The sequence below is a fragment of the Mobula birostris genome, chromosome 4, assembly GCF_030028105.1.
Source record: "Mobula birostris isolate sMobBir1 chromosome 4, sMobBir1.hap1, whole genome shotgun sequence".
NCBI classification, from domain to species: Eukaryota; Metazoa; Chordata; class Chondrichthyes; order Myliobatiformes; family Myliobatidae; genus Mobula; species Mobula birostris.
Genome location: NC_092373.1, coordinates 50,507,036 through 50,532,226, shown reverse-complemented (window position 1 = coordinate 50,532,226; position 25,191 = coordinate 50,507,036). Strand labels below are relative to the sequence as shown.

The 25,191-nt window shown below is 44.4% G+C and overlaps 1 protein-coding gene across 1 annotated transcript in view; it reads left to right on the top strand.

Moving 5' to 3' along the window:
* s100p (S100 calcium binding protein P) overlaps positions 1–25,191 on the top strand; it is a 62,246-nt gene that overhangs the window by 11,377 nt on the left and 25,678 nt on the right. The window contains exon 2 of the mRNA XM_072254566.1: positions 221–347. Coding sequence (XP_072110667.1) covers positions 262–347 — 86 coding nt within the window. The 5' untranslated portion in view covers positions 221–261. The remainder of the gene's footprint in view (positions 1–220; positions 348–25,191) is intronic.

Here is a 25,191-nt window from a genome sequence, read left to right as displayed (position 1 = left end):
AACATCATGGAATTATAACTCAAATTTATTGCAGTTCAACAAGGTATCGGTATTCTTTATGCAGTGATTATTTTAATAATCTAGTAATACAAAGAGTTGGAGTAATTATTTAGGCAATGTGAATTCCAATTTAAAATGGCAGTTTGACAATTTGCTGCTGGAGAATAGCTGCACGTAAATGAACCGTTAATGATTAAGAAAACTTCTGTTTTTGTTTCAGCTTGGAATGATGCCCTCATGCCCACCCTTCCTTCCTAGAGAATGAAAATTTTTAAACCAGAGGCAAGTGAAACCATGTTGAGAGATGAAACAAATTTTCTTAACAAGGACTCACAAAGAAAACTGAGGTAAGTTTCAATCTTTTTATGACACTTGAACTATCTTGTCCTGAAATGTGTTTCTGGACTTCTAAGTTATTTAACGCTAACCAAAATAAATCTCAGAAAGATTTAGAACAAGACTTCAGATGTTAGAACTTGCAGGGAGTCTGATAAACTTGTTTATACTTTTGGTAGATGTGGAGAAACTTAAGTGAAAATCTTGAAGAGGTGGCAATGTGCACGGCTTGGGAAAGAAATGCATAACATAAACCCTGGAAGTTGGATCCAACTACAGTACATTCTTTTTTTTAATGCAAAGTGGCATTTTGTGCAACGATTGAGTTGGTAATTACTTCTGGGTGCAATTGTGCCCATTAGGAAATTGATCCATGTATGATCACCTTAGCATGGCTGACCTTTCAATCTTATTGACATCACAGATCACATAGCACACACGTCCATCACTCCTGATAGAAGTTGGAGGTCCTGGAGGTCTTCACTGTTCACTCACAGATTAACTAGTGCACGTCACACTTGGGTCTGCAAATGGCCTGCATTATCTTACTGATGTCTGCATACACCATATTCCTGCCCCATTATCACAAAAGGCACCTACTAAGATTCCTAGGACTCTCCAGTATCGGCACAATCAGAGCCAAGTCTTAAAACCAATGGCAAGGCTGGACTCAGCCTTTTATCTATGTCATTAATGCATCTCGCATGTGTGGTAAACATATGCATTAGTAAAATTCAGTGTATGTGTTTGGTAGATTACCCGATAGCAAGTTGGAAAAATCAAGACATTATTTTTCTTGGTGATAGCAGGCTGGTTACGTACACATATGAACATCCAGTAGTAATGTTGGCATGAAATTTACAGTAGCATTCTGCTTTCAACACCAATAATTTCTCATTAATTGCATGCCATGCACAAAATTTATGTAACTCTTGAAGCCCTGGCAGTTCATATGGTGAATCCACGGGTAAATTTTGTCTAATATACAAAGCAGCATATTGCACAGTACTATGGTAAGAAAGCAACTCATTATTTGTACATCTTAATAAAGGGAATAAAAAGAAAATAAGAGCATAACTTCTAATTGTATTCTGGGAAGAAACTAAATACAAATTATTTTATCATTTACGAATGTAAGTTTCTTTAATGATGGAGAACACATATGCTCTCAGGGATTTCCCATTACTGTTAAAAATGATTTTTAATTTGGGTGTGTATAATTCAAATGAAAGAGCATAAGCATAATAGACTTACTTAGATATTTGTAATGCTGCAGAATGAAAAAGCTATGAAACATAATTTCCATCACTGAAAAAGCAGCAAAGCCCAAGAGCAGAGGTACTCAGAACCTGTTTCAGAACCATTACCATAATTAATCTCTCAAAATACCATTATATTTTAATGACCCTGTTAGTAAATAAATTTGTAAATTGGAAAAGGACTTAATCTACCGAGGACAAATTTGACAAACTTTCAACATGCATAGGGCTCCTACCCCACAGAAAATATATGTGTACATCCTCTCACAGCCTGTTGATAACGTAAATACAAGTCTTCTTGGTTTCCAATAACTACACTTCATAATTTTCAAAATAACATACTAATGACTAATTAAATACTAATCCTAGCAGTGTATGTTTGCTTCAGAAACTGTGGATTTTACACATAATTTAGGTAAATTATACTTTTTACAGTGGATGAGAAAAGGCATACCGTTTTGCTCTCCCACATTCTGTATTAGTCTGCTTTTGAGCACTCATTGTAGAAATCCAGTGAAAACACATGTCTGCAAAATTTAATCAGACCATGTAATCATAAGACATAGAAGCAGAATTCGACTATTTAATCCATGTGTTTGCTTTGTCACTTGATCATGGCTGATTTATTTTTCCCTCTCAAACCCACTCTCCTGCATCTGCTCATAACCTTTGATGCCCTTATTAATCAAAAAACCATCAACCTTCACTTTAAATATACTCAATGACTTATCCTTCACAGCTGCGTGTGGCCACAGACTCACCAACCTCTGGCTAAAGAAATTCCTCCTTGTCTCTATTCTAAAAGGTTGTCCTTGTTTTCTGAGGCTTTGCACTCTGGTCCTAGGCTCACTCAGTATTGGAAATATGCTGACCACATCCACTCTACATTCAATATTTGGCAGGTTTCAATAGCCCCCCCCACCATTCTTACAAACTCCTCTGCATAGGTTTCAATGAGATCTCCTTCCCCCCTTCCCCACCCCATTCATCTAAACTCTATTGCATGGGTTTCCTCCAGGTGCTCTGATTTTCCTTCACAGTCCAAAGACGTACCATTTGGTAGTTTAATTCAGGAGTTACCAGCCATTTTTGCACCGCGGACCGGTTTAATATTGACAATATTCTTGCAGACCGGCTGGCGGGGGGAGAGGGGGTTGTTAATCACAATCGGAATATAGGTGATAAGTCAACTATAAGTCACTTATGTGGCTAATGTACTCAATTTCATTTCTAAAAGGGTTTATCTAATGAATTTAAAATTAAACACACAGTGCATATTTTCCTCACATAAATATAGTGATAAGTCAATTATAAGTCACTTATAAGTCAATAGCATCATAACATTTTAAGTAACGTTTGGATATTAAACACACAGTGCATATTTTCCTCGTATGAACATATAAAATCATTGCAACACACCAATATGGCTGAATCAGTGGGAGCCCTGGGCTTGTGTCCCTGCAATAAGACGGTCCTATCTAGGGGTGATCGGAGGTAGTGATACTTGAACGGGGGTCCTTATGTCCAGTCTATTCCGCAATTTAGTTTTCGTTGCATTTGTTGCAGAAAAGCCTGCTTCGCAGAGATATGATGTTGGAAATGGAAGCAACATTTTCAGTGCTTTTGTGGCTATCTCAGGATATTCAGCCTTGACTTTGATCCAGAATGCCAGCCGAGATGTTATGTCAAACATACCTTTCAGCCCACTGTCATTTGCAAGCTCGAGGAGTTGATCTTCTTTCCGTGCTGACAGGGATGATTCACCGGGGTCATTCACAAATGGGTCAGGGACCCATTCCTTTGCACGTCTTGGGTCATTTGCAGTTGGGAAGTAATGCTCGAATTCTGTCGACAGCAAAGATAGGGGATCGCGCACCAGCTATGAGTAGGACGGTGCAGCCTCAGTCTCTCCCAATATCCCAGCTAATGTTGGGAACATGTCAAATATGCCCCTGTCCACTCACCGTTCCCACAGTTCCAGTTTGGCTTTGAAAGCAGACACTTTACCTGCCAACTTGAAGACAGTTGTCATTCTCCCCTGAAGTGACAAATTGAGTTCATCGAGCAGGTTGAAGATGTCACACAGATAAGTGAGTTTTGCTCTCCACTCCTCGTCACTGAAGTGTGCTACCAGTGGTGACTTTTTTCCTGAAAGAAATCGCTGTAGCTGCTCTCTTAACTCAAAAACCCTGGCCAGGGCTCTCCCCCTTGATAGCCACCTGACTTCAGTGTGTAAGAGAAGGCGTTTGTGCTCTGTATCCATTTCCTCGCAAAGCTGCTCAAACAGACGTGAGTTAAGGGCTTTTTCTTTGATGTGATTGATAACTTCAACAATGTCACTCAATACGCTATTAAGATCAGGTGACATTTTTCCGCCAGCCAGCATTTCCCTGTGTGTGACACAGTGTGTAGACTGGCATTCAGGAGCAACCTCTTTGACTCGGGTAGTGAAACCAGACAGCCGTCCAGTTGTACCTGCAGTCCCGTCTGTGCATATTCCAACACAGAATGACCAGTCCAGTTTGCCTGACATGTAGTCATGCAAAGGCTTGAATAGTTCTGCCCCAGCTGTATTAGTTGGCAGCGGCAGTGCACACAACATATCCTCGTGCACATTGTCTTGAAATATATATCGCACATAAACAGCAGTATTGCCTTGCTGTCGACATCAGTAGACTCATCGACCTGGATAGTATACCATGGTGACTCATTAAGCTGTTCCAACAGCTGTGCTTCGCTATGTCATCGATTCTCCTTACTGTGGTAGCTGAAAGAGAAACCTGTGCCATCTTGTCAGCTCAGCTTCTCCCAACTGTTCACAGCACATGTCCTTGGCAGCAGGCAGAATCAATTCTTCACCAACACCGAACGGCTTCTTAGCCTTAGAAACATGGCTAGCTACTAAGTACGATACTCTCAGAGCAGCAGCATTTGAGGAGGTGGTGGCTCTCAGCAGTTGCTTCTGTCCCACTAGCTCACGTTTTTTTCTGCTCAAAAAACTCAACGGGTTTGTCGTTAAGTGCAGGGTGCTTGGACTCAAGTTGCCGAAGCAGTTTTGAGGGCTTCATTGGCTCATTAGACAGCTTGTCTCCACATATCACACACAGGGGGCTTGGAGTGTGCAAGTCACCAGTCGCATTAAAGCCATATTTTATGTACGACTCGTGGTATTTTCTGCTGAAGGAAGCTTTCTTTTTTTTTTGCAGTCTCGGCCTCAGCTGTCTCTGCGTTATCATAATCGTTAGGCCTTTTTCCCCTACCACCTCTTCCAAAGAAACTCTCAAGCAACGTCTGTTTTTTCATTCATCAAGCAGTTGTAGGTTAATGACCGACTGATGACCTCACGTGCGTTCAAATTCAACAGTGGGCATGACAGGAAGTGAGGAAAGGTGCAGCTGACTCATATCATTTCATACCACCAAATCATATCGTTTCCATATCGGTTCTGGTCCGTGGCCCAGTGGTTGGGGACCACTGGTTTAATTGGTTCATTGTAAATTGTCCTGTGATTAGGCTAGGATTAAATCGGGGGATTTCTGGTCAGCATGGCTGGAAGGGCTGGAGGGCTTTCTGTGCTGTACCTCAATAAAATCAAATACAAATCAAAACAAAATACAGGCTCAGAGCCAGCAAACACTTCTTGTAGGTTAACTCTTTTCCAGCAATTATTCCAGTAAACCTCCTCTGGACCCTCTCCAACGCCAGCACATCCTTTCTTAGATTAGAATCCAGAACATTGAAAACAACCTTGCATAGCACAAGGCCTTTGGTCCACAATGTGTCCCAACCTTTTAACCTAATCTGAGATCAATCTCGCCCTTCCCTCCTGCATAGCCCTCTTTTTTCTATCATCTATGTGCAAATCTAAAGTTTCTGAAATGTCCCTAGCATATTTTCCTCTACCAACACCCTTGGCAGGGTTTTCCACACACACATCAATCTGTGTAAAAATCTTACCTCTGACATGCCCCTTATACTTTCATCCAATCATCTTAAAATTATATCCCCTCATATTAGCCATTTCTACACTGGGGAAAACAAAAATTGGCTGTCCACTTGATTTATGCCTCTTATAATCTTGGACACCTCTATCAAATTGCCTCTCAATCTCCACCTCCAAAAGGAAAACCCCTAGTTTGCTCAGGGTCCTCATATGACATGGTCTCTAATCCAGGCAGCATCCTGGTATATTGCCACTGCACTCTCTCGATCTTCTGGATCCTTCCTATAATGGCGTGACCAGAACTGAACACAATACTATTCCAAGTGTGGTCTAACCAGCGTTTTACTAAGCTGCAACAGTACCTCGCGGCTCTTGAACACAATCCCCCAACTAAAGGCGGCTAACGCACCACAAACCTTCTTAACAACTCCATCAATTTGCATGGCAACTTTGAAGGATCTATGGATGTGGACCCCAAGATCCTTCTGTTCCTCCACACTGCAAACATTCCTGCCATTAACCCTGTATTCTGACTTTAAACTTGACCTTCCAAATTTAATCTCCTCCAACTCTAGACACGTTTCTCTTCTATCCTTGATCAGTCCAGCCCTCACTCTAGTCATCCTCCTTTTCTGCACATACCCGTAGAAAACCATGGAGTTTTCCTTCATCAGCTTGCCAAGGTCTTCTTGTGCTTTTTTCTCTGCTAAGTCCATTCTTCAACTCCTTCCTGCCACCTTGTAACTCTAGAGCCCTGTCTGATACTTACTTCATAAACCTTCACCACACTTTTCCAGGTTCATCTCCACCGGCCACTTCTCAGACCAGTTCTGCTTTCTACAAAAATTTTCTACATTATCTGCAGTACTACCAACCTTTGTGTCATCTGCAAATTTACTAATCCACTCTTCCACTTCCTTATCCAAGCAACATGCACAAAATGCTGGAGGAACTCAGTAGGTCAGGCAGTGTCTATGGAAAAGAGTAAACAGTCAATGTTTCGAGCCAAGACCCTTCATCAGGGCTGGAGAAAAAAGTTGGAGAAGTCAGTGTAAGAAATGGGGGAGGGGAGGAAAAATACAAGGTAGTAGGTGATAGATGAAACTGAGAGGGGGGAGGGGTGAAGTAAAGAGTTGGGAAGCCGTTTGGTGAAAGAGATAAAGGGCTGATGAAGGGGGAATCTGATAGGAGAGGAAAGCCGAGGAAGAAAGGGAAGAGGGAGGAACACTAGAAGGGGGCGATGGGCAGGAAAGCTGATAAGGTGAGAGAGGAAAATGGGAACGGTGATGGAGAGGGTGGTGGGGGGATGTGCCATTACCCGAAGTTCGATAAATCGATGTTCATGCCATCAGGTTGGAGGCTACTCAGACGGAATATAAGGTGTTGCTCCTCCATCCTGAGTGTGGCGTCATCACAACTGTAAAGGAGGCCTTGGTCTGACACTTCCTCGTCCAAGTCATTTACAAAAATCAAAACAGAGAAGTGGTCCCAGAATAAGTCCCTGTGGAACAGCGCTGGCCTCTGGCTTCCAGTCAGAATTCTCTCCATCTATAGCCGTCCACTGCCTTCTCTGCTCAAGCCAATTCTGAATTCACACAACCAAGTATCCCTGGAGCTGATGCCTCTTGACTTTCTGAATGAGTGTACCATGGGGAACCTTATCAAATATTTTACTAAAATCCATATACTCCACATCCACTTCTCTACCTTCATCAATGTCCTTAATCAGACTATGCTTCTCCAAATGCAAATAAATCCTGTTTCTAAAAATCTTCTCCAAAAGTTTTCCCCACCAGTGTTGTAAGACTCACTGGTCTATAATTCCAGGATTATCCCCATCAGCTTTTTTGAACAAACAATAATATTTGCATCCTCAAATCTTATGGCACTACTCATGTGACCAGTAAAGACGCTAATATCATCACCAAAAGTGCAGCAGCCTCTTTCCTTGCTTCCTGTAGTTACCTAGGGTATTATCTACTCTAATGTCTTTCTAAAGTTCCAGCACATCCTCCTCCTTAATGTCAAAATCTTCTGTTTTACGCTCTCCTCTCAACTAGATGTTCCACATCTGGTTCCTTCCCCTAGCAACCTTTCTCTGCCTCAAAGGGACAATTCTTTCCACAGCCCCATGCAAGTGATCCCTAAACAACCCCCACATTTCCATTAGCCAGGTTCATTGCCTACAACTAGATTCAGTTTGTCCTCTTCTCTAGTAGCTTGTCCGATATTGTGACTTGAATCCTTCCTCAACACACCTAATAAATTCTGCCTCATCTAAACCTTTTGCAATAAGGAAGCACCAAACAATATTAGGGAAGTTGACGTCACCCATGACAATAACACTTATTTTTGCACCTTTTCAAAAGCCGCCTCCCGCCTCCCGATCTGTTCCTCGGTGTCTCTGCTGCTATTGGGGTTGTCTGTACAATAAAACCAATGGAGCAATTGCTCCTTTCCTGTTTCTGAACTCCACCCAGTAGATGATCCCTCCATGACGTTCTTTCTTACTGTCGCTGCGATACTGTCCCTGATTAGTAATACGACTCCCCCACCACTTTTACCTCACTCCCTGTCTACTTTAAAACATCTAAACTCAGGAACATCCAACAGTCATTCCTGCCCTTGTGACAGCTAAGTCTCTGTAATAGCCACAATGTCAAAGTTCCACCTACTGATCCATGATCTTAAGTTCATCACCCTTGTTCCTGATACTTCTTGCGTTTATGCCGTATGGGACCCAAAGCTGCTCATGATACTCCAAATGTGGTCTGAGCAATGCTTGATAAAGCCTCAGTATTCTTGCTTTTATATTCCAGTCCTCTCAAAACGAATGCTAACATTGCATTCGCCTGTCCTATTACTGACTCAAGCTGAAAGTTAGCCTTTAGGGAATCCTACACTCAGGCTTCCAAGTCTCTTTGCACCTATGATTTCTTAATCCAGCACACACAACACCTTCAGAAGGTAAAGTAGACACAGAAGAGAGACATATTCTATTACAGTTCTCTTTTGAAACTTCCCCCACTGAAACTATATCACTTCTCTCCAATTTGGAAATGCCCTGGAGAATCACAGGGAGAATCAATCTTTCATTGCAGGCTTTTTAAGGATATAATTAAGCATTTTTAACTTTTTGTGGGCCTGAATGAGAAGCTCTGTCATCAGGGCAAATTTGTATCTAAGTTTGAAAGATCAAAGATGTGAAATTAGAGAAGAAAAGCAAGTCTTGTTTGAAAAAGGACTGCCCACGTTCAACACCCTGACACAGTGGCGTCAAGAAAACAACCCCTCCTCAATGTCGCAAAAACAAAGGAGTTGGTTGTGGGCTACAGGAAGAATGGTGACAGGCTAACCCCCATTGACTTCAATGGATCTGGGGTTGAGAGAGTGAACAGCTACAAGTTCCTCGGCATAAACATCAGCGAGGATGTCATGTGGACTGTACATACCAGCTATGTGGTGAGAAAAGCACAACTGTGCCTCTTTCACCTCAGACGGTTCAAGAAGTTTGGCATGAGTGCCCAAATCCTAACAACTTTCTGTTGTTCAGATGTTAAGTCAAGTCTGACTCTTCGTGACCTCATGGACCTCTGCACACCAAGCCTTCTTGTTGGAAACTTATGATCCCCCAAGGTCATACGCATCTTCTGAATAATATTATCTACCCATCATAGCCTCTGTTGTCCTCTCCTTCTTTGACCTTCTGTTTTACCTAACATGAGAGTCTTCTCCAAGGAATCCTGTCTTCTCATGATGTGGCCAAAATATTTGAGCTTTTCTCTCATAATCAAACCTCCTAGTGAGCAGTCTGGCTGCATTTCTTCAAGTATTGACTTGTTGGATCTTCTTGCTGTCCAACAAACCCTTAAGACTTCCCTCCAGCATCCAAGTTCAAAGGGTCGATTCTTTTATATTCAGCCTTACTAATAGTCCAGCTCTCACAGTCGTACATCACACCTGAAAATACCATCGACGCGACTATATGGATCTCCATATGGAAATACCATCGACTCGACTATATAGATCTCCATATGGAAATACCATCGACTCGACTATACGGATCTCCATATGGAAATACCATCGACGCGACTATATGGATCTCCATAGGCAATCTACGTCTCTGCTCTTCGGTATTTTATCCAGGTTTGCCATTGCTGCCATCCCCAGAAGTAAGCACTGTTTAATTTTGTGACTGCAGTTACCATCGATAGAAATCTTTGAACCGAGGAAGACAAAATCCATCACTGCTTCCATTTCCTTTCTATTTATTACCACAGAGTTAATAGGACTGGTTGAGTCCTATATATCCCAATTCCCAAGAAGGGAAACGTAAAGGAATGTTCGAATTATCGAACAATTTCACTGAAGGACTTTCTGCAGGGGCACAATTGAGAGCATCCTGACTGGTTGCATCACTGCCTGGTATGGGAACTGTACCTCCCTTAATCGCAGGATTCTGCAGAGAGTGATGCGGACAGCCCAGCGCATCTGTAGATGTGAACGTCCCAATATTCAGGACATTTACAGAGACAGGTGCATAAAAATGGCCCAAAGGATCTTTGGGGACCCAAGTCACCCTAACCACAAACTTTTCCAGCTGCCACCATCCAGGAAACGGTACTGTACCATAAAAGCCAGAACCAACAGGCTCCAGGACAGCTTCTTCCACCAGGCCATCAGATTGATTAATTCATGCTGATACAATTGTATATCTATGCTATATTAACTGTCCTGTTGGACATACTATTTATTACAAATTACTATAAATTGCACATTGCACATTTAGATGGAGATGTAACGTAAAGATTTTTACTCCTCATGTATGTGAAGAACGTAAGTAATAAAGTCAATTCAATTCAATGTTCCTTGGTTAAACAGCTGTACCATGCCTGTGCTTCCACGTGTATTGTGTGCGTGTGTCTGTGTGTGTGCGCATGGCTGTGAGTGTGTGCGTGTGTCTGTGAGTGTGCGCGTGTGTCTGTGAGAGTGTTTGTGAGAGTGTGAGTGTGTGAGTGTATGTGAGTGCGTTTGTGTTCTGACAGTAGGTGAAGAGTGAGCGCAGTAGAAGGGACCTCTGCTATTGTGTGATATCTGAGTGTGTTTGAATACAGTATATGTGAGAACATCAGTTTTGAGAGGTGTGTCTTGCAGCAAGGGTGAGTATGTGTGTGTTATAGTGTACTTGTCAAAGATTCAAGATTCAAAGTACTTTTATTATCAAAGAATGTATAAATTGTTCAACCTTGAGATTTGTTTGCTACAGGTAGCCACAAAGCAACAAACCCAAAACAGCCCAATTAAAGAATAGAAATAAAAGACCAAACCCGATGCACAAGGGAAAGAAAAACAACACAAAACATGCAAGTAATTGAAGCAAACAACATTCCAAACTAAATTGATCCCTCAGATCCAAACCCCAAAGCAGCCTGGAGTACAGGTCCAAAGCCTCACTCATCAGTTCGTCATATTAGCGGGCATGGAGCACAGAAGCTGGGGCAGTCTTCATAGTTTCAGCGCCCTGGAGAGAGGAGTGACCATCACGGAGGGTGAGAGAAATTGACTCTTGCTTTGGGTCCTGACACCCTGTCTTTTCAGTCTAACGAGGCCAGCGTTAAAATTGAACAAACAGTGTAACAGCAAAAGGCTCTGGTGCCCTGGAGAGAAGAGTAAACATCGTGGAGAGTGAGCAAAATCAGCTCTTGCCTCCATCTGGGCCGGTGTTTAAATTGTCTAAGCAGCAGATCATACCTCACAGTAGGACCTGGCTGCTGGAAAAAGGGCTCGGGGCCTAGACCACGCCACCCAGTGACTTGCCCCAGGACCAGAGTTCACCGCCCAGCCCAGAGCCGCTCTCAAGCTCTTCAAATCAGCTCGGCACCCAGAGCGAACCAATCTTGCACCAGGGCCAGTTGTACAGGCATCAGAACACCATTGCTCCAACCTCTCTTCTCTGAGTCACTCACTCCATCTGCATTGCTTCAGCAACACACCATCTCGGCTCATCTCCCAAACTTCCCACGGCAATAATTGAACACAATTTACCTCAGATAAGGTGTTTTTAGTGATGTCTTCAGTAAAGTTTCTTGCCTTTTTAATTACCAGTGAGCTGTTGCATACATTCAGTCGGCCATCTTAACCAGAGATGATATGAAACATGTCATATGAAATTTGAACATTCCAGGACTAACCTTGAGATCATGGATTTAAAAAAAAAAATTGGCTCTTGTCTATGGAGAAATCTCTCCTGACACTATATTTTCTGACCACCACTTCCCAGTTCCAACTTGGCTTCATGTTATCAATGGAAAACTTGCCTCTCTATCTCTTTCAGCAGCATACTGAGCTTATTGGTTCTGAAACTGGGGGCCTGCTCCTTTGTTGGTGAAGAATATGTCTGGCAGCTCCTTTGAATCTTCCAGTGGTTTAGTTGTTAGGTCTACTTTAAGAGGCAAGGCTTTGGCATCACTTAGTGCAGGATCAGTTGTACAGTAGAGCAGTAATTGGTTGCCAACTGAAGCTTAATGCACAATAATAGAGAAAATGATATACGAATCACATAAGTTGCTGATATTCATTTCATGTGTAGCCTACATATAAATAAGATAATGTAAATTTTTAGTATGAGTTGCTGTTTGCTTCTATGTTCTATGTAACGCGTTGTAATGTTTCACTGCTAATATAATGGTTTCTCTGTAGCAGCAATGTTTGGGTCATGACTGGAGATAACAGGGCTTGGAATGTGGGGGGGCCATCCAATGAAAGAAATGTTTCTTGTGAATGTGGAAGAGAGATTTTCGCTGGTTTTTTTTGGTCAACAAGAGGAGAAGGAAGATGTGTGTGGAGAGAGCTGGAAGACCATCGGATGGAGTGGACTGGAAGCAAGGGTCCAAAGGTCGGTGATGCTCGGAGGAGGTCGATGGTTGATCAATGGCCGTATTTGTGAGCTCCAACGTGCACTTTTGACTTTTCTCTTAAAATGGTCCTTTTTTCTTTTTATTTTCTTTACTAACCCTATATTCAGATTAAGATTTATAAAGTTCAATCAGTTAATTGCATATGGTGTACTGTCTGATATTTGCAGTACTGATTTGTACCCGGGTAACACATCACGCAGCATCCACACGAACGAGATTTCTCAGTCTGGCGAGGCCAGAAGTTGTCTTCCCCTAGATGAACATGTGCTGGCCAAGACTGAGGGTTACAATTGTGGGGGCTAAGTTCGGGATTGATTCCGTTGGATGCTGTGTGACTACCCTGAACAATGAACCAGTGGGGTAGATATTTGTACTCCGGAGGAATTGTTAATTCACCTGTTAAGTACTATTAAAGTTGTGATTATGGGAGGTAGCGGTAGCTGGGGGCGGTGATTTCAAAACCCCCCAAAGGGTTCTCTCGTTTCTGAGGAGTGAGGGGAAAGAGTGGTCGGATTTGGAATGTCTAATTAGTCCACGTCCCCTGATGAAGAGTGAGAATTCTGAGTTAGTATCTGCCCTTACATCTCTGGCGAATAAATGGAAAAATCAGATTAAAAATTCCAGCTTTGGCAGGCTTCGCCTATTCTCTGGAATAATGCCCACCCCTAAAGAGGAGGAGGAGTATGAGACTTGGGCAGAGCAGTCCTCTCAGTTGTGAGATGAGTGGCAGTGCTTGGATGATGTAAAGCGACAGAGATTGGTTGAAAGTTTGAATGGGCAGGCTGCTGACGTTGTGAGAGCCGTCAGGTTGCGGTATCCCGTAGCGACAGCTGTCAATTGCATGCAAATACTGGACAATGCTTTTGGCCTGACAGGGAGTCCAAAGGAGCACATGGTGGGGTTTCAAAACATGCGATAGGAGAAGGGGAAAAATTTTCTGCTTTTATTTTTTGGCTAGAAAGGCAGCTAAATTGCTTGCAGCGCAGAGGGGTCATTCAGGTGACTGAGGTGGGTCAATTAAGAATGGGCCAGGTAGCCAGGGGCGTCCAGTCACAAGACCTGATTGCTTGGGGTCTCTGACAGTCTCGTAAGATGCGTGCCCCTCCATCTTTTGTTGAGCTGATCAGAATGGTACGGGAAGAGGAAAATGCGTTGGAGGCACGGGAGGACTCTGTCAGCAGGGTATAGTCCTCGGTAATGGCCCCTGCAGTGAAGTGACCACAGATAGCCTACCCCGGGGAGCGGTAGAGGAGATTGTGGCAGGGTTGAGAACGGAGATACGTCGGCTGTTATCAGCAGGTGTGACCCCCCCCCCCCCATTATGAAGAAGCTGATGGGAGGGGCAGATACCCCAAGGGGACGAACAATACAGAGGGCTGCTGGCTGCAGTTGTCACACCAGAAGGAGAGTGAGGCCCTGGGTACCTCAGCAGGGAGAGTTGTTGGAAAATCCCGCAGGAGACCCAGTGAGGGAACGGCCTGGTGCCTCTGGGGGAACACGTTCCCAGCAATGTACCAGGGAACTCCCAAAAGCAAAAGGCCCAATTCCTGAAGGCTTAGAAAGTCCATGCTCTAGTGTGTCGCTACAAAAAGAGAGTATTTATGCTAAAGCCATACTCGACAGCAGGTCGCAGGTCACATCGTTGAACCATTCGTTTTACAAGCGGTATCTGGAGCATTTAACATTGACACTATTCAGTGCACTGGTGATCTGAGGGCTTAGTGCTAGTGATTATCCATATGCCGGTTATTTGTCAGTGAAGTTGGAGTTCTTGGAGGCTGATATGGGAGTGTCTGAGGTCCTTGATACAGTGGTGCTGGTTTGTCCGGACCCTGTTGAGAAGGGCGGCGTTTCAATTCCGGTGGGGACCAACACCCCTCTTGTGAGGAGGCTTATGGGGGCCTGCAAGGAGAAGGCTGGTGAGAGCTTTTTGGGGACATCGTCCGTGCACCCGGGGTTTCGAACTGCTTTTGAGGAAGTGCGTGTCTGCATCAGGCTGGAAAAAGAAATTAGACAAGGGACTGTGGTTCACCCAGTGGAAGTCAATGGTAGTACGGCGCGGGGAAGTAGCGAGAGTGATAGGGACCCCCAAATTTCCTGGAGTGCCTGAGAGCGAAGCCCTCTTAGTGGACACTCTGGAAGACTACGAGGGGGAGTCGGGGTTTCCTGCTGGGGTGCTGGTGAGGCCGGAATTGCAGAAGCCCTCCGTTGTACAGGTGAGCAGGATGGCAGTGATCATCAGGAACACTACGAAGAGAGAGATCACTTTCAAGCAGGGGATGCCCTGGCACATTTGCTCCTGGTGATAGTAATGCCTAGTGCCCCTGTGAAGCACGCCGGGGTGAAACTATTGGATAAGGGGGAAGGTTGACCACTGAGTCATTCAACTTTGGTGACTCCCCGGTTCCTGCAGGTTGGAAGAGGAGGCTGATAGAGAAGATATTGAAGCTGGAAGGTGTCTTTTCCACTGATGAGTTTGATGTGGGTTGTTCCAAGAGCACGCGTCACACTATCTGGATGACCGAGGACATCCCGTTTAGAGAGAGGTCGCAGAGACTGGCTCCTGCAGACGTGGAAGACATGCGGCAGAATTTGTGTAAGTTGAAGGAAGCTGGGATCATCACTGAGTCCCAAAGTCCCTATGCATCCCCAATAATAGTGGCCTGGAAGAAGAATGGGAAGGTACAGATGTGCGTAGACTATAGCACTCTGAACAGGCGCACTGTCCCTGACCAGTACACGGTCCCGAGGATCGAAGACACGCTGGCCTGTCTGAGTGGTGCGAAGTGGTTCAGTGTACTGGATTTGAGAAGTGGATATTAGCAGATCCCCATGAGTGAGGCTGACAAAGAGAAGACGGCTTTTATATGTCCCCTGGGATTCCTCCAGTTCAAAAGGATGCCCCAGGGCATCTTGAGAGCTCCTGCAACCTTCTAGCGGGTCATGGAGAAGACGGTGGGGGATATGAACTTGCTCAAGGTATTGGTGTATCTGGATGACCTCACAGTATTTGGATCCACCTTCGAAGAACGTGAAGTGAGGCTGCTGAAGTTGCTGGGCCACCTGAAAGCTGAAGAGTTAAAACTTTCCCTGGCCAAGTGCCAGTTCTGCAAGATGTCTGTTAGATATGTTGGGCACATAGTCTCATGGGTTGGAGTAGTTACGATCCAGCTAAGATAGAGGTGGTTTCAACTTGGCCAAGACCCCAGACTGTGAGCGTTCTGTGTTCATTCCTTGGGTTCTATGGTTACTATTCAGTTCATGAAAGGCTGCGCGAAAGTGAGTCACCCTTTGAATCAGCTTCTGTGCGGTTACCCTCCCTTGGGGAAGAAAGGGAGGGGAAAAAGGAACAGGAGGGTGGAGAGTATCTTAACTCATCTGAGCCCATTGGACTGAGGTGGGATGTTAACTGTGAAGAGGCCTTTCAGTCATTGAAGGAGTTGCTGACCCAAGCGCTGGTGCTGGCTTTTGAGGACCTCTGATTGCCGAATGTACTGCACACGGATGCCAGCCAGGAGGGCTTGGGGGGCATCCTGTATCAGGATCAGGGCACCAGGTTGAGACCCATTGCGTTTGTCAGCCGGAGTCTGTCGCCTTCCAAGAAAGACTATCCCATGCACAAGTTGGAATTCCTGGCATTAAAATGGGCAGTGGTGGATAAGCTGAGTGACGACCTCTACGGGCCAAGTTTGAGGTGAGGACGGACAACAACTCTTTATCTTATATCTTGACCTTGGCGGAACTGGATGCCACAGGCCATTGGTGGTTGGCGGCGTTGTCCGTCTATGATTTCAGCCTGAAGTACCGGCCAGGAAGCCAGAACATTGATGTGGATGCTTTGTTCCGACAGGGGCGTGAGGGACTGGACATGGACGATGAGTGGGAGAGTGTTCCTGCCCTGGGGGTGAAGGCCATATGTCAGTTTGCCATCACCGTGAAGGCAGAATAAAAGGAGGGGCAGGATCAAGTGGTGGATCAATTGGGGGCTCCTGATGACGCCATCCCCCAAGTTTACTGTAACCTGACTGCTCGGAAGACAAATCAGCTGCCGAAATTGAGTTCTGGGGAAGTGGCTGCTGCTCAGCGAGATGATCTGGGCATTGGTACCATTTGGGTGGCGGTCGAGGTTGGAGACATGGCTCAGGCAGAGAAGACGAAACATGCATTGGTGCCTCCATTACTGCGAGAATGGCCTCAGTTGGAGCTGAAGAACCAGATCTTATACCGGGTCACGTCACCACCAGACCAACCCTGGCGTGCCAGCTAGTTCTGCTGGAGAAGTATCGGAGCACTGTGTTGAAGTCATTTCATGATGATTCTGGACATCTGGGTGTGGAAAAGACCTATGGATTGCTCACAGAATGGTTTTACTGGCCTCGAATGAAGTCGGAGGTTGAAGAATACTGCAAGTCATGCATGCGATGCATATGGCGGAAGACACTGCCTACGCGGGCAGCTCTCTTGTCCCACCTGCAGACTGCGGGGCCTCTGGACCTGGTGTCAATAGAATCCAATGCCAGCAACATGGCGAATGTCTTAATCATCACCGTCCACTATACCAGATATGCTCAGGCTTTTCCTACCAAGGACCAGAGGGCGTCTACGGTGGCAAAAGTATTATGGGAGAAGTATTTCATTTACTATGGCCTTCCCAGGTGAATACATAGTGATCAGGGACGGGATTTCGAGAGCAGACTCATTCATGAGTTACTGGGCATGCTCGGAGTCGTGAAGTCGAGGACTACGCTCTATCACCTACAGGGTGATCCACAGCCAGAGAGGTTTAATTGGACCTTGCTAGACATGCTCAGGGCCCTGGAGATCAGCAAAAAGAGCGGTGGAGTCAATATATTGGGCATCTGGTTCACAGTTATAATTGTACATGAAATGAAGCTACTGGGTACTCGCCTCATTATCTGATGTTTGGATGCGAGGTAAGGTTGTCCATTGACCTTTGTTTTGGCACTGACGAGGGTGACTTACCACTGAAGACGTATCTGAAGTATATGTCTGACATGAGAAGAGAGTTGAAAAGGCTTATGAATTAGCTGGGGTGTCGGCTGCGAAGAACTATCAAGGGAATAAGAGGAGATACAACCAATAGATGAAGTTCTCTCAACTCTTGCCAGGAGACAGAGTCCTCATAAAGAACTTGGGGCTACCTGGAAAGCATAAGTTGGCTGACTGCTGGGCGGCTATGCCCTATGTAATGGAGAGTCAGATGCCAAACCTACCAGTTTTCTGGGTGAAACCATAGGATGGGAATGGGCCTGTCAAGATTCTCCATTGGAACCACCTGTTGCCGCTGGGTGATGAGGTGCAGGTAGACCCAGAGCCCGACTTGGCCTACATCTAGTAAGAGGACCCGTCGGAAACGCAGGGGAACTACTGGGCTCCCAACAGGCGAGGTTGGGCCGGCCCCACCTCTGAGAGGAATACTGATGCAGAGGATGAGGACCTGGATGTGTGGTATATGCTGCCTTTTGCTAACTTCCCATTTATTGAGGAAGAGACTCCCGGCCCTTCTCCCTTTGAGACAGGTGAAGTGGGCGGGGTACTATCTCTGGGAAGTCTGGTTTGCAGTGGGACTCTGCAGGAGAGGAAGCGGGGCTTGGCCATGGGACAGAAGGCACCGAGTTGTAGGTGGGCACGAGTGATAGATCGTGGGAGGACTCGCCTGGTAGACCGCAAGTATCCCCAGTAATATCTGAACCTGAAGAGTTAGGTGAGGGGGTGTGGAGGTCTCAGAGAATTAGTAGACCACCGGATAGGCTGGCCTACGTAGCACCAGGGGAACAGAGCATGACCTCTACCGTTCTGGGGAGCTATGTCACTGCCTTTTACACCTGAGTTGGAGTTCGTGTTTTGCAGGAAGGGTTGGCGAATTATCTCAACGTCATTGGTACATGACTAAATTTGGTGGGGGGAGAGTGTAACGCGCTGTAAGGTTTCACTGCTAATGTAATGGTTTCTCTGTAGCAGCAATGTTTGGGTTATGATTGGAGATAACAAGGTCTGGAATGCGGGGTGGTGGGGGGGGGGCCATCCAATGAGGGAAATGTTGTTTCTTATGAGTCTGGAAGAGAGATTTTCATGGTCTTTGTTTGGCGAGAGGGGAAGAAGGAAGATGCATGTGGAGAGAGCTGGAAGACCACCGGACGGAGTGGACCGGCAGTGAGGTTTCGAAGGTCGGTGATGCTCAGAGGAGATCGATGGTTGGTGAATGAACGTATTTGTGAGATCCAACGTGCACTTTTGACTTTTCTCTTAAAATGGGCCCTTTTTCTTTTTATTTTCTTTACTAACCCTATATTCAGATTAAGATTTATAAAGCTCAATCAGTTAATTGCATATGGTGTACTGTCTGATATTTTGCAGCGCGGATTTGTAACTGGGCAACACATCACGCAGCATCCAAACAAATGAGATTTCTCAGTTTGGTGAGGCCAGAAGTTGTCTTCCCCTAGATGGACACGTGCTGGCCGAGCCTGAGGGTCACATCTATTTGAAACAAGCAGAGGCGCTTTATGACTGTAACTCTTCCTATTCTTTCTCTTTAGTATTCATTCTTCAGTATCTTTGCATTACTGGCAAAGCCTGTAACTGTTGTTCATTCCTTACTGTCCTTGGTTATGTGGTAATGAACAACCTTCTCGAACTGCTCTATTCTTTCTGCTGAAGGGACTCCTACAACATGAGCTCACAAGTCTCTCGCTGAAACATCAACTATCCTTTACTTCCACAGATGCTGCCTGACCCAGCAAGTTCCTCCAGTAGGTTCTTTCTTGCTCCTGATCCAAGCATCTGCGGTCTCTTGTGGCTCCCACAACGCTGCTCAGCAGGGAGTTTTAGGCTTTAGAACTAATAACAATGAAGCACCAGCAATATATTTCCAAATCTGGATAGTGTCAACTGGATTTAGAACACAAAAATATTGTAGAGTTGTTCTTACTTCCTTGCTGATCATGTTCTTCATCGCGTAGGTTTGGGTGGTGCTCTAGGCGTAGCTTAGACATGGCATACAGTACGTTGCAGTCACTGTGGCTGCAGTGTATGCCATGTCTGGAGGTGAAGAGTGTGAATTTTTAGGGTGCCAATGAAGTTAGCTACTTTATTATGGATAGTCCGAAGCGAGTGCTGCTGAATCTCACTCATCCTGGGTAATGGGGAATATTGCCAACTTCTTCCTTATAGTTGGTGGAAAGGCTTTGGGATTTTGGGAAGTGAGTAGCTCATCCCACTCCCCCACCTCTGACCTGCTTTTGAAGCTATGGTCCACTTAATAGTGGAGCACTCAGCAAGGGTAAAGACATTGCATGTTAAGAATAGGAGGTCAATTCTCTCTTTTTGGAATTGCTCATATTTGGCACTTTTGTAGAATGAATGATATTATGACGTATCAGTCTTTTGCTTGAAAGTTGGCCCAATCTTACTGCATGCAAACATGGATGGGTTTATTTGCTGCGTTGTTAGAAACAGAACTGAATATTGTGTAATCATCAGTGAAATTCTTCACTTCAGAACTTGATGATGAAGCAAAAGTCCTTGATGAAGCAACTGAAGATAATTGGGTACTGAGGAACTCTGGCAGTGATGGTCTGAGGCTGGGGTGATTAACCTCCAACAACCACAACCACCTCTGTATGTGCAGAGACCATCCCCATTATTCAAATGCTTTCCACCTAATGCTCCTTAACTTCCACTTTAACTACAATCGTAAGGTTTTAGCCTATGAGACTTCTACGAAGAGAGGCTTCACTCAGAGAAAGCAAAGGGAAGGAAAGATCAAGTTCTTCCATCTCTTCCTGACATCGGCTCAGCTAGGACAGGAGGGATGACAGGTAGGATAGTAAAATGTTCCTCTTGCGGGATGTGGGAAGGCACGGAGACTTCTAGTGTCCCTGACGACTACAGCTGTGAGATGTGCATCCAGCTGCAGCTTCTAACTATCCGCATTAAGGAGTTGGAGCTGGAAGTGGATGAACTCCGGATCATTCGGGCGGCTGAAGGTGAACATAAGGCATATAGAGAAGTAGTTACAAGGAGCATGATGCAGGAAACTGGGTGACAGTCAGGAAGGGGAAAGGAGCTAAGCAGCCTGTGCAGAGTACCCCTGTGGCCATCCCCCTCAACAACAGGTATATCACTTTACTGCTGGGGGCGAAGACCTAACAGAGGAAAGTCACAGTGTTCAGGTCTCTGGCATCGAGTCTGCCTCTGTAACTCAGAAGGGAAGGAGAGAGAAGAGGTACACTGTGGTGATAGGGGATTCATTAATTTGGGGAACAGACAAAAGGTTCTGCGAGTGAGAACAAGATTTCTGGATGATATGCTGCCTCCCAGGTGCCAGGATCTGGGATATCTCGAATTGAGCCCTCAGCTTTCTTATGTGGGAGGGTGAATTGCCAGAAGTTGTGGATCATGTAGGTACCAATGACGTGGGTAGGACGAATGACGAGGCTCTGCACAGGGAGTTAGGTGCTAAGTTAAGGAGCAGGATCTCCAGAGTGGTGATCTCAGGATTACTACCCGTGCCATGTGTTAGGGAGGCCAGAACTAGGAAGATTATACAGTTTAATATGTGGCTAAGGAGTTCATTTAGGAGGGGTGGCATAAGATTTCTAGATCATTGGGCTCTCTTCTGGGGAAGGTGGGACCTGTACAGAAGGGATGTTTTGCACCTGAACTGGAGGGAGACTAATATCCTAGCAGGAAGGTTTGTTGATATTGCACAGTGGTGCTTAAACGAGAATTGCATGGGGATGGGAAGCAGACTAGCAGAACAATTAGTAGAGAGGCTGTGGAGACAGATGTTGGTAAGACCTCAAACAAAGTTAGGAATCAAAAGGTTGAGCATGGTACAATTAGTGTCCTGAGCTGTCTATATTTCAATGCAAAAAATATTATAGGAAAGGTGATTATTAGTGCTGAAGATGAGGGAGCTGGTTTGCAAACAGAGGCAATGTGTAGTGAGGAGAGGCTGTCGATAGGGCAAAATTGCAGTCAACAGGATGAGTTGCAATGTAAAAGAGACAAAATTGAAAGGGATGAATACAGAACTGAAGGCATTGTATCTAAATGTATTCTGTACATGGAATAAAGTAGATGAACTAGCAGCACAGGTGCAGTTTACCATGTATGAAGTTGTAGGCATCAACGTATCATAGCTGAAAGATTATAGCTGAGAGCTTAATGTCCAAGGATACACTTTGTATTGAAAGGCTAGGCAGGAAGTCAGAGGGGGTGGCATTGCTCTGTTGGTAAAAAGTGAAATCAAATCATTGGAAAGAGGAGACATAGGGTCAGAAGGTGTTGAATCATTGTGTATAAAGTAAAGGAACTGCAAGGGTAAATAGATCCTGATAGGAGTTGTATACAGACCCTCAAACAGTAGTAAGGATGTGGGCAACAAATTGCAATGTGAAATAGAAAATGCATGCCAAAGGGTAATGTTACAATAGTCAAGAGGGACTTCAATATGCAGGTAGATTGGGAAAATTAGGTTGGTGCTGGATTGCAGGAATGGGAATTTCTAGAGCGCCTACGAGACAGCTTTTCAGAGCAGCTTGTGGTTAAGACCATTAGGTGATCAGCTATTCTGGATTGGGTGTTGTGCAATAAGCCAGAATTGATCAAAGAGCTTAAGGTAAAAGAATGTATAAGAGTAAGTGGTCATAATATGATCGAATTCACCCTGAAACTTGAGGAGAATAAGCTAAGGTCAGATGTATCAGTATTGCATTGGAGTAAAGGGAATTACAGAGGCATGAGAGAGGAGTTGGCCAGAAATGACTGGAAAAGAAAACTGGCAGGGATGATGGCAGAGCAGCAATGGCTGGAATTTCTGGAAGCAATTCGGAAGACACAGGATATTTACATCCCAAATAGAAAGAAGTATTCTAAAGGCAAAATGACACAATCATGTTTAACAAGAGAAGTCAAAGCCAACATGAAAGCCAAAGAGAAGGCATGTAATAGAGCAAAAATTAGTGGGAAGTTAGAAGATTGGGAATCTTTAAAAATCCAACAGAAGGCAACTGAAAAGTTATTAAGATAATAATGGAAAGTGAAAGTAAACTAGCCAATAATATTAAGGAGGATACCAAAAGTTTCTTCAGAAACATAAAGTGTAAAAGAGAGGCAAGGGAGGATATCAGATTGCTGGAAAACAATGCAGGAGATGGTAGTAATGGGGGATAATAAAATAGCAGATGAACTGAATCAATATTTTGTATCAGTCTTCGCCATAGAAGACACTAGCAGTTTGTTGGAGGTTCCAGGTGTCGGGAGCATGCAGGGTGTGAAGTTATCATAACCAGAGAGAAGGTTCATGGGAAACTGAAAGGTCTGAAGGTAGATGGTCACCTGAACCAGATGGTGTACACCCCAGTGTTCTGAAAGAGGTGGCTGAAGAGAAGAGGCAGTAGTAATGATCTTTCAAGGATCACTGGATTCTGGAATGGTTGTAGAAGACGGGAAAACTGCAAATGTCACACCACTCCTCAAGAAGGGAGGGAGGCAGAAAAAAGGAAACAATAGGTCTGTTAGTCTGAACTCAGTGGTTGAGTTGTTGGAGTTGATTAATACGGATGAGGTCTCAGGGTACTTGGAGACACATGATAGAATAGGCCGTAGTCAGCATGGTTTCCTCATGGGAAGATCTTGCATGAAAAACCTGTTGGAATACTTTGAAGAAATAACAAGCAGAATAGACAAAGGAGAATCAGATGATGTTGTGTACTTGGATTTTCAGAAGGCCTTTGACAAGGTGCCACACGTGAAGCTGCTTAACAAGCCTCAAGCCCATAGTATTACAGGAAAGATACTAGCATGGTTGAAGCATTGGCTGATTGGTAGGAGACAAAGAGTGGGAATAAAGGGAGCCTTTTCTGACTGGCTGCTGGTGATGAGTGGTGTTCCACAGGGGTCAGTGATGGGACTGCTTTTTGCATTATATATCAATGATTTGGATGATGGAATTGATGCCTTTTTTCCAAAGTATGCAGATGATATGAAGATAAGCAGAGGGGCAGGTAGTTTGGAGGAACTAGAGGCTACAGAATGACAGACAGATTAAGAAAATGGGCAAAGTAATGGCAAATGGAATACGGAGTCGGGAAGTGTATGGTCATGCACTTTGCTAGAAGAAATGAAAGGATTTACTACTTTCTAAATGGAGAGAAAATACTGAAAACTGAGACACAAAGGGACTTGGGAGTCCTTGTACAGGATTTCCGAAAGGTTAATTTTCAGGTTAAGTCTTTAGTGAAGAAGGCAAATGCAATGTTAGCATTCATTTCAAAACACTAGAATATAAAAACAAGGATGTAGTGTTGAAACTTTATAAAGCAGTGGTGAGCCCTCTCTTGGAGTATTGCGAGCAGGTTTGGGCCCCTTACTTTGTAAAGGATTTGCTGATACTGGAGAGGGTTCAAAGGAGGTTCACAAAAATGATTCCAGGATTGAATGGTTTGTCACATGAAGAGCATCTGATGGCTCTGGGCCTGTATTCAGTAGAATTCTGAAAAATGAGGGGTGATCTTACTGAAACCTATTGAATGATGAAAAGATTTGATAGAGTGGATGTGGAGAGGATGTTTCCTATGGTGAGAGAGTCTAAGACCAGAGGACACAGCTTCAGAATAGAGGGGTGTCCTTTTAGAACAGAGATGAGGAGGAATTTCTTTGGCCAGAGAGTGGTGAATGTGTGGAATTCTTTGCCACAGGTAGTTGTAGAGACCAAGTCTTTAAGTATACTTAAGGCAGAGATTGACAGATTCTTGATCGGTCAGCGCATGAAGGAATACGGGGAGAAGCAGGAGATTGGGGCTGAGAGGAAAATTGGATCAGTCATGATGAAGTGGTGGAACAGACTTGATGGGCCAAATGGCCTCATTCTGCTGCTGCTATGTCTTATGGTCTTACAGCTCCTTAATGCCACCTTCAGTAAATTGCTGCCCTGATGCTAATGGGAATTTTTTGGACTAAAGTTGTGCTGACATCCAGAGCAGAGCGATCCTGGAAAATCCCAGACTAAGTATGAGTGAGCACGTTGTTAGTAAGTGGTGCTTCAGTGCACAGTTGATGACGTCTTCCATCAATTTGCTAATGATTGAGAGAAAATGATGGGGTGGCAATCAATCAGATTGGATTTGTTTTGCCTTTTGAAAACAGGGCATAATTGCCCGGTAAATTGCAGTATTTTAACTGTACTGAAACAGCTTCCATTAAAGCCTATTGAAATTAGTATTTGACCGAGGGGCTTATAATTTGATTCAAGCAATTACCTTTTGTACCAAAAGTCTCCCAAAGAAAAGCAGGTAATGATGCAAATGACCATTAATTCAGTTCTTCCTCTGAAAAGAATTTATAATCGAAAGCATCATTTTCTCAAGAAGGGGCATTTTTCATTGGAATCTAGAGAATAAGCATACTGGAACACCACTATTATCCATTGTCAAAATACTTCTTCACAGAACTCCGAAAAATCAAGATGAGACAAAAGTGACAATTGCTACTGCATTACAGACTGTAGCCATGTTTTCAGATTGTAACTGGAAGATTTTAATGACTAGTTAATTAAATACCATTGACCTATAGACAGAAACTTGTCATGTCTATCACATTTTCTCTATTCCATTTGCCGTGTCAGTTTCTTTTGCCCTATAATTCCATAAACCAGCATTTCTGTATTCTCATCTACAAGTACATGTGGCTCATTTTAGACCCTTTCTCC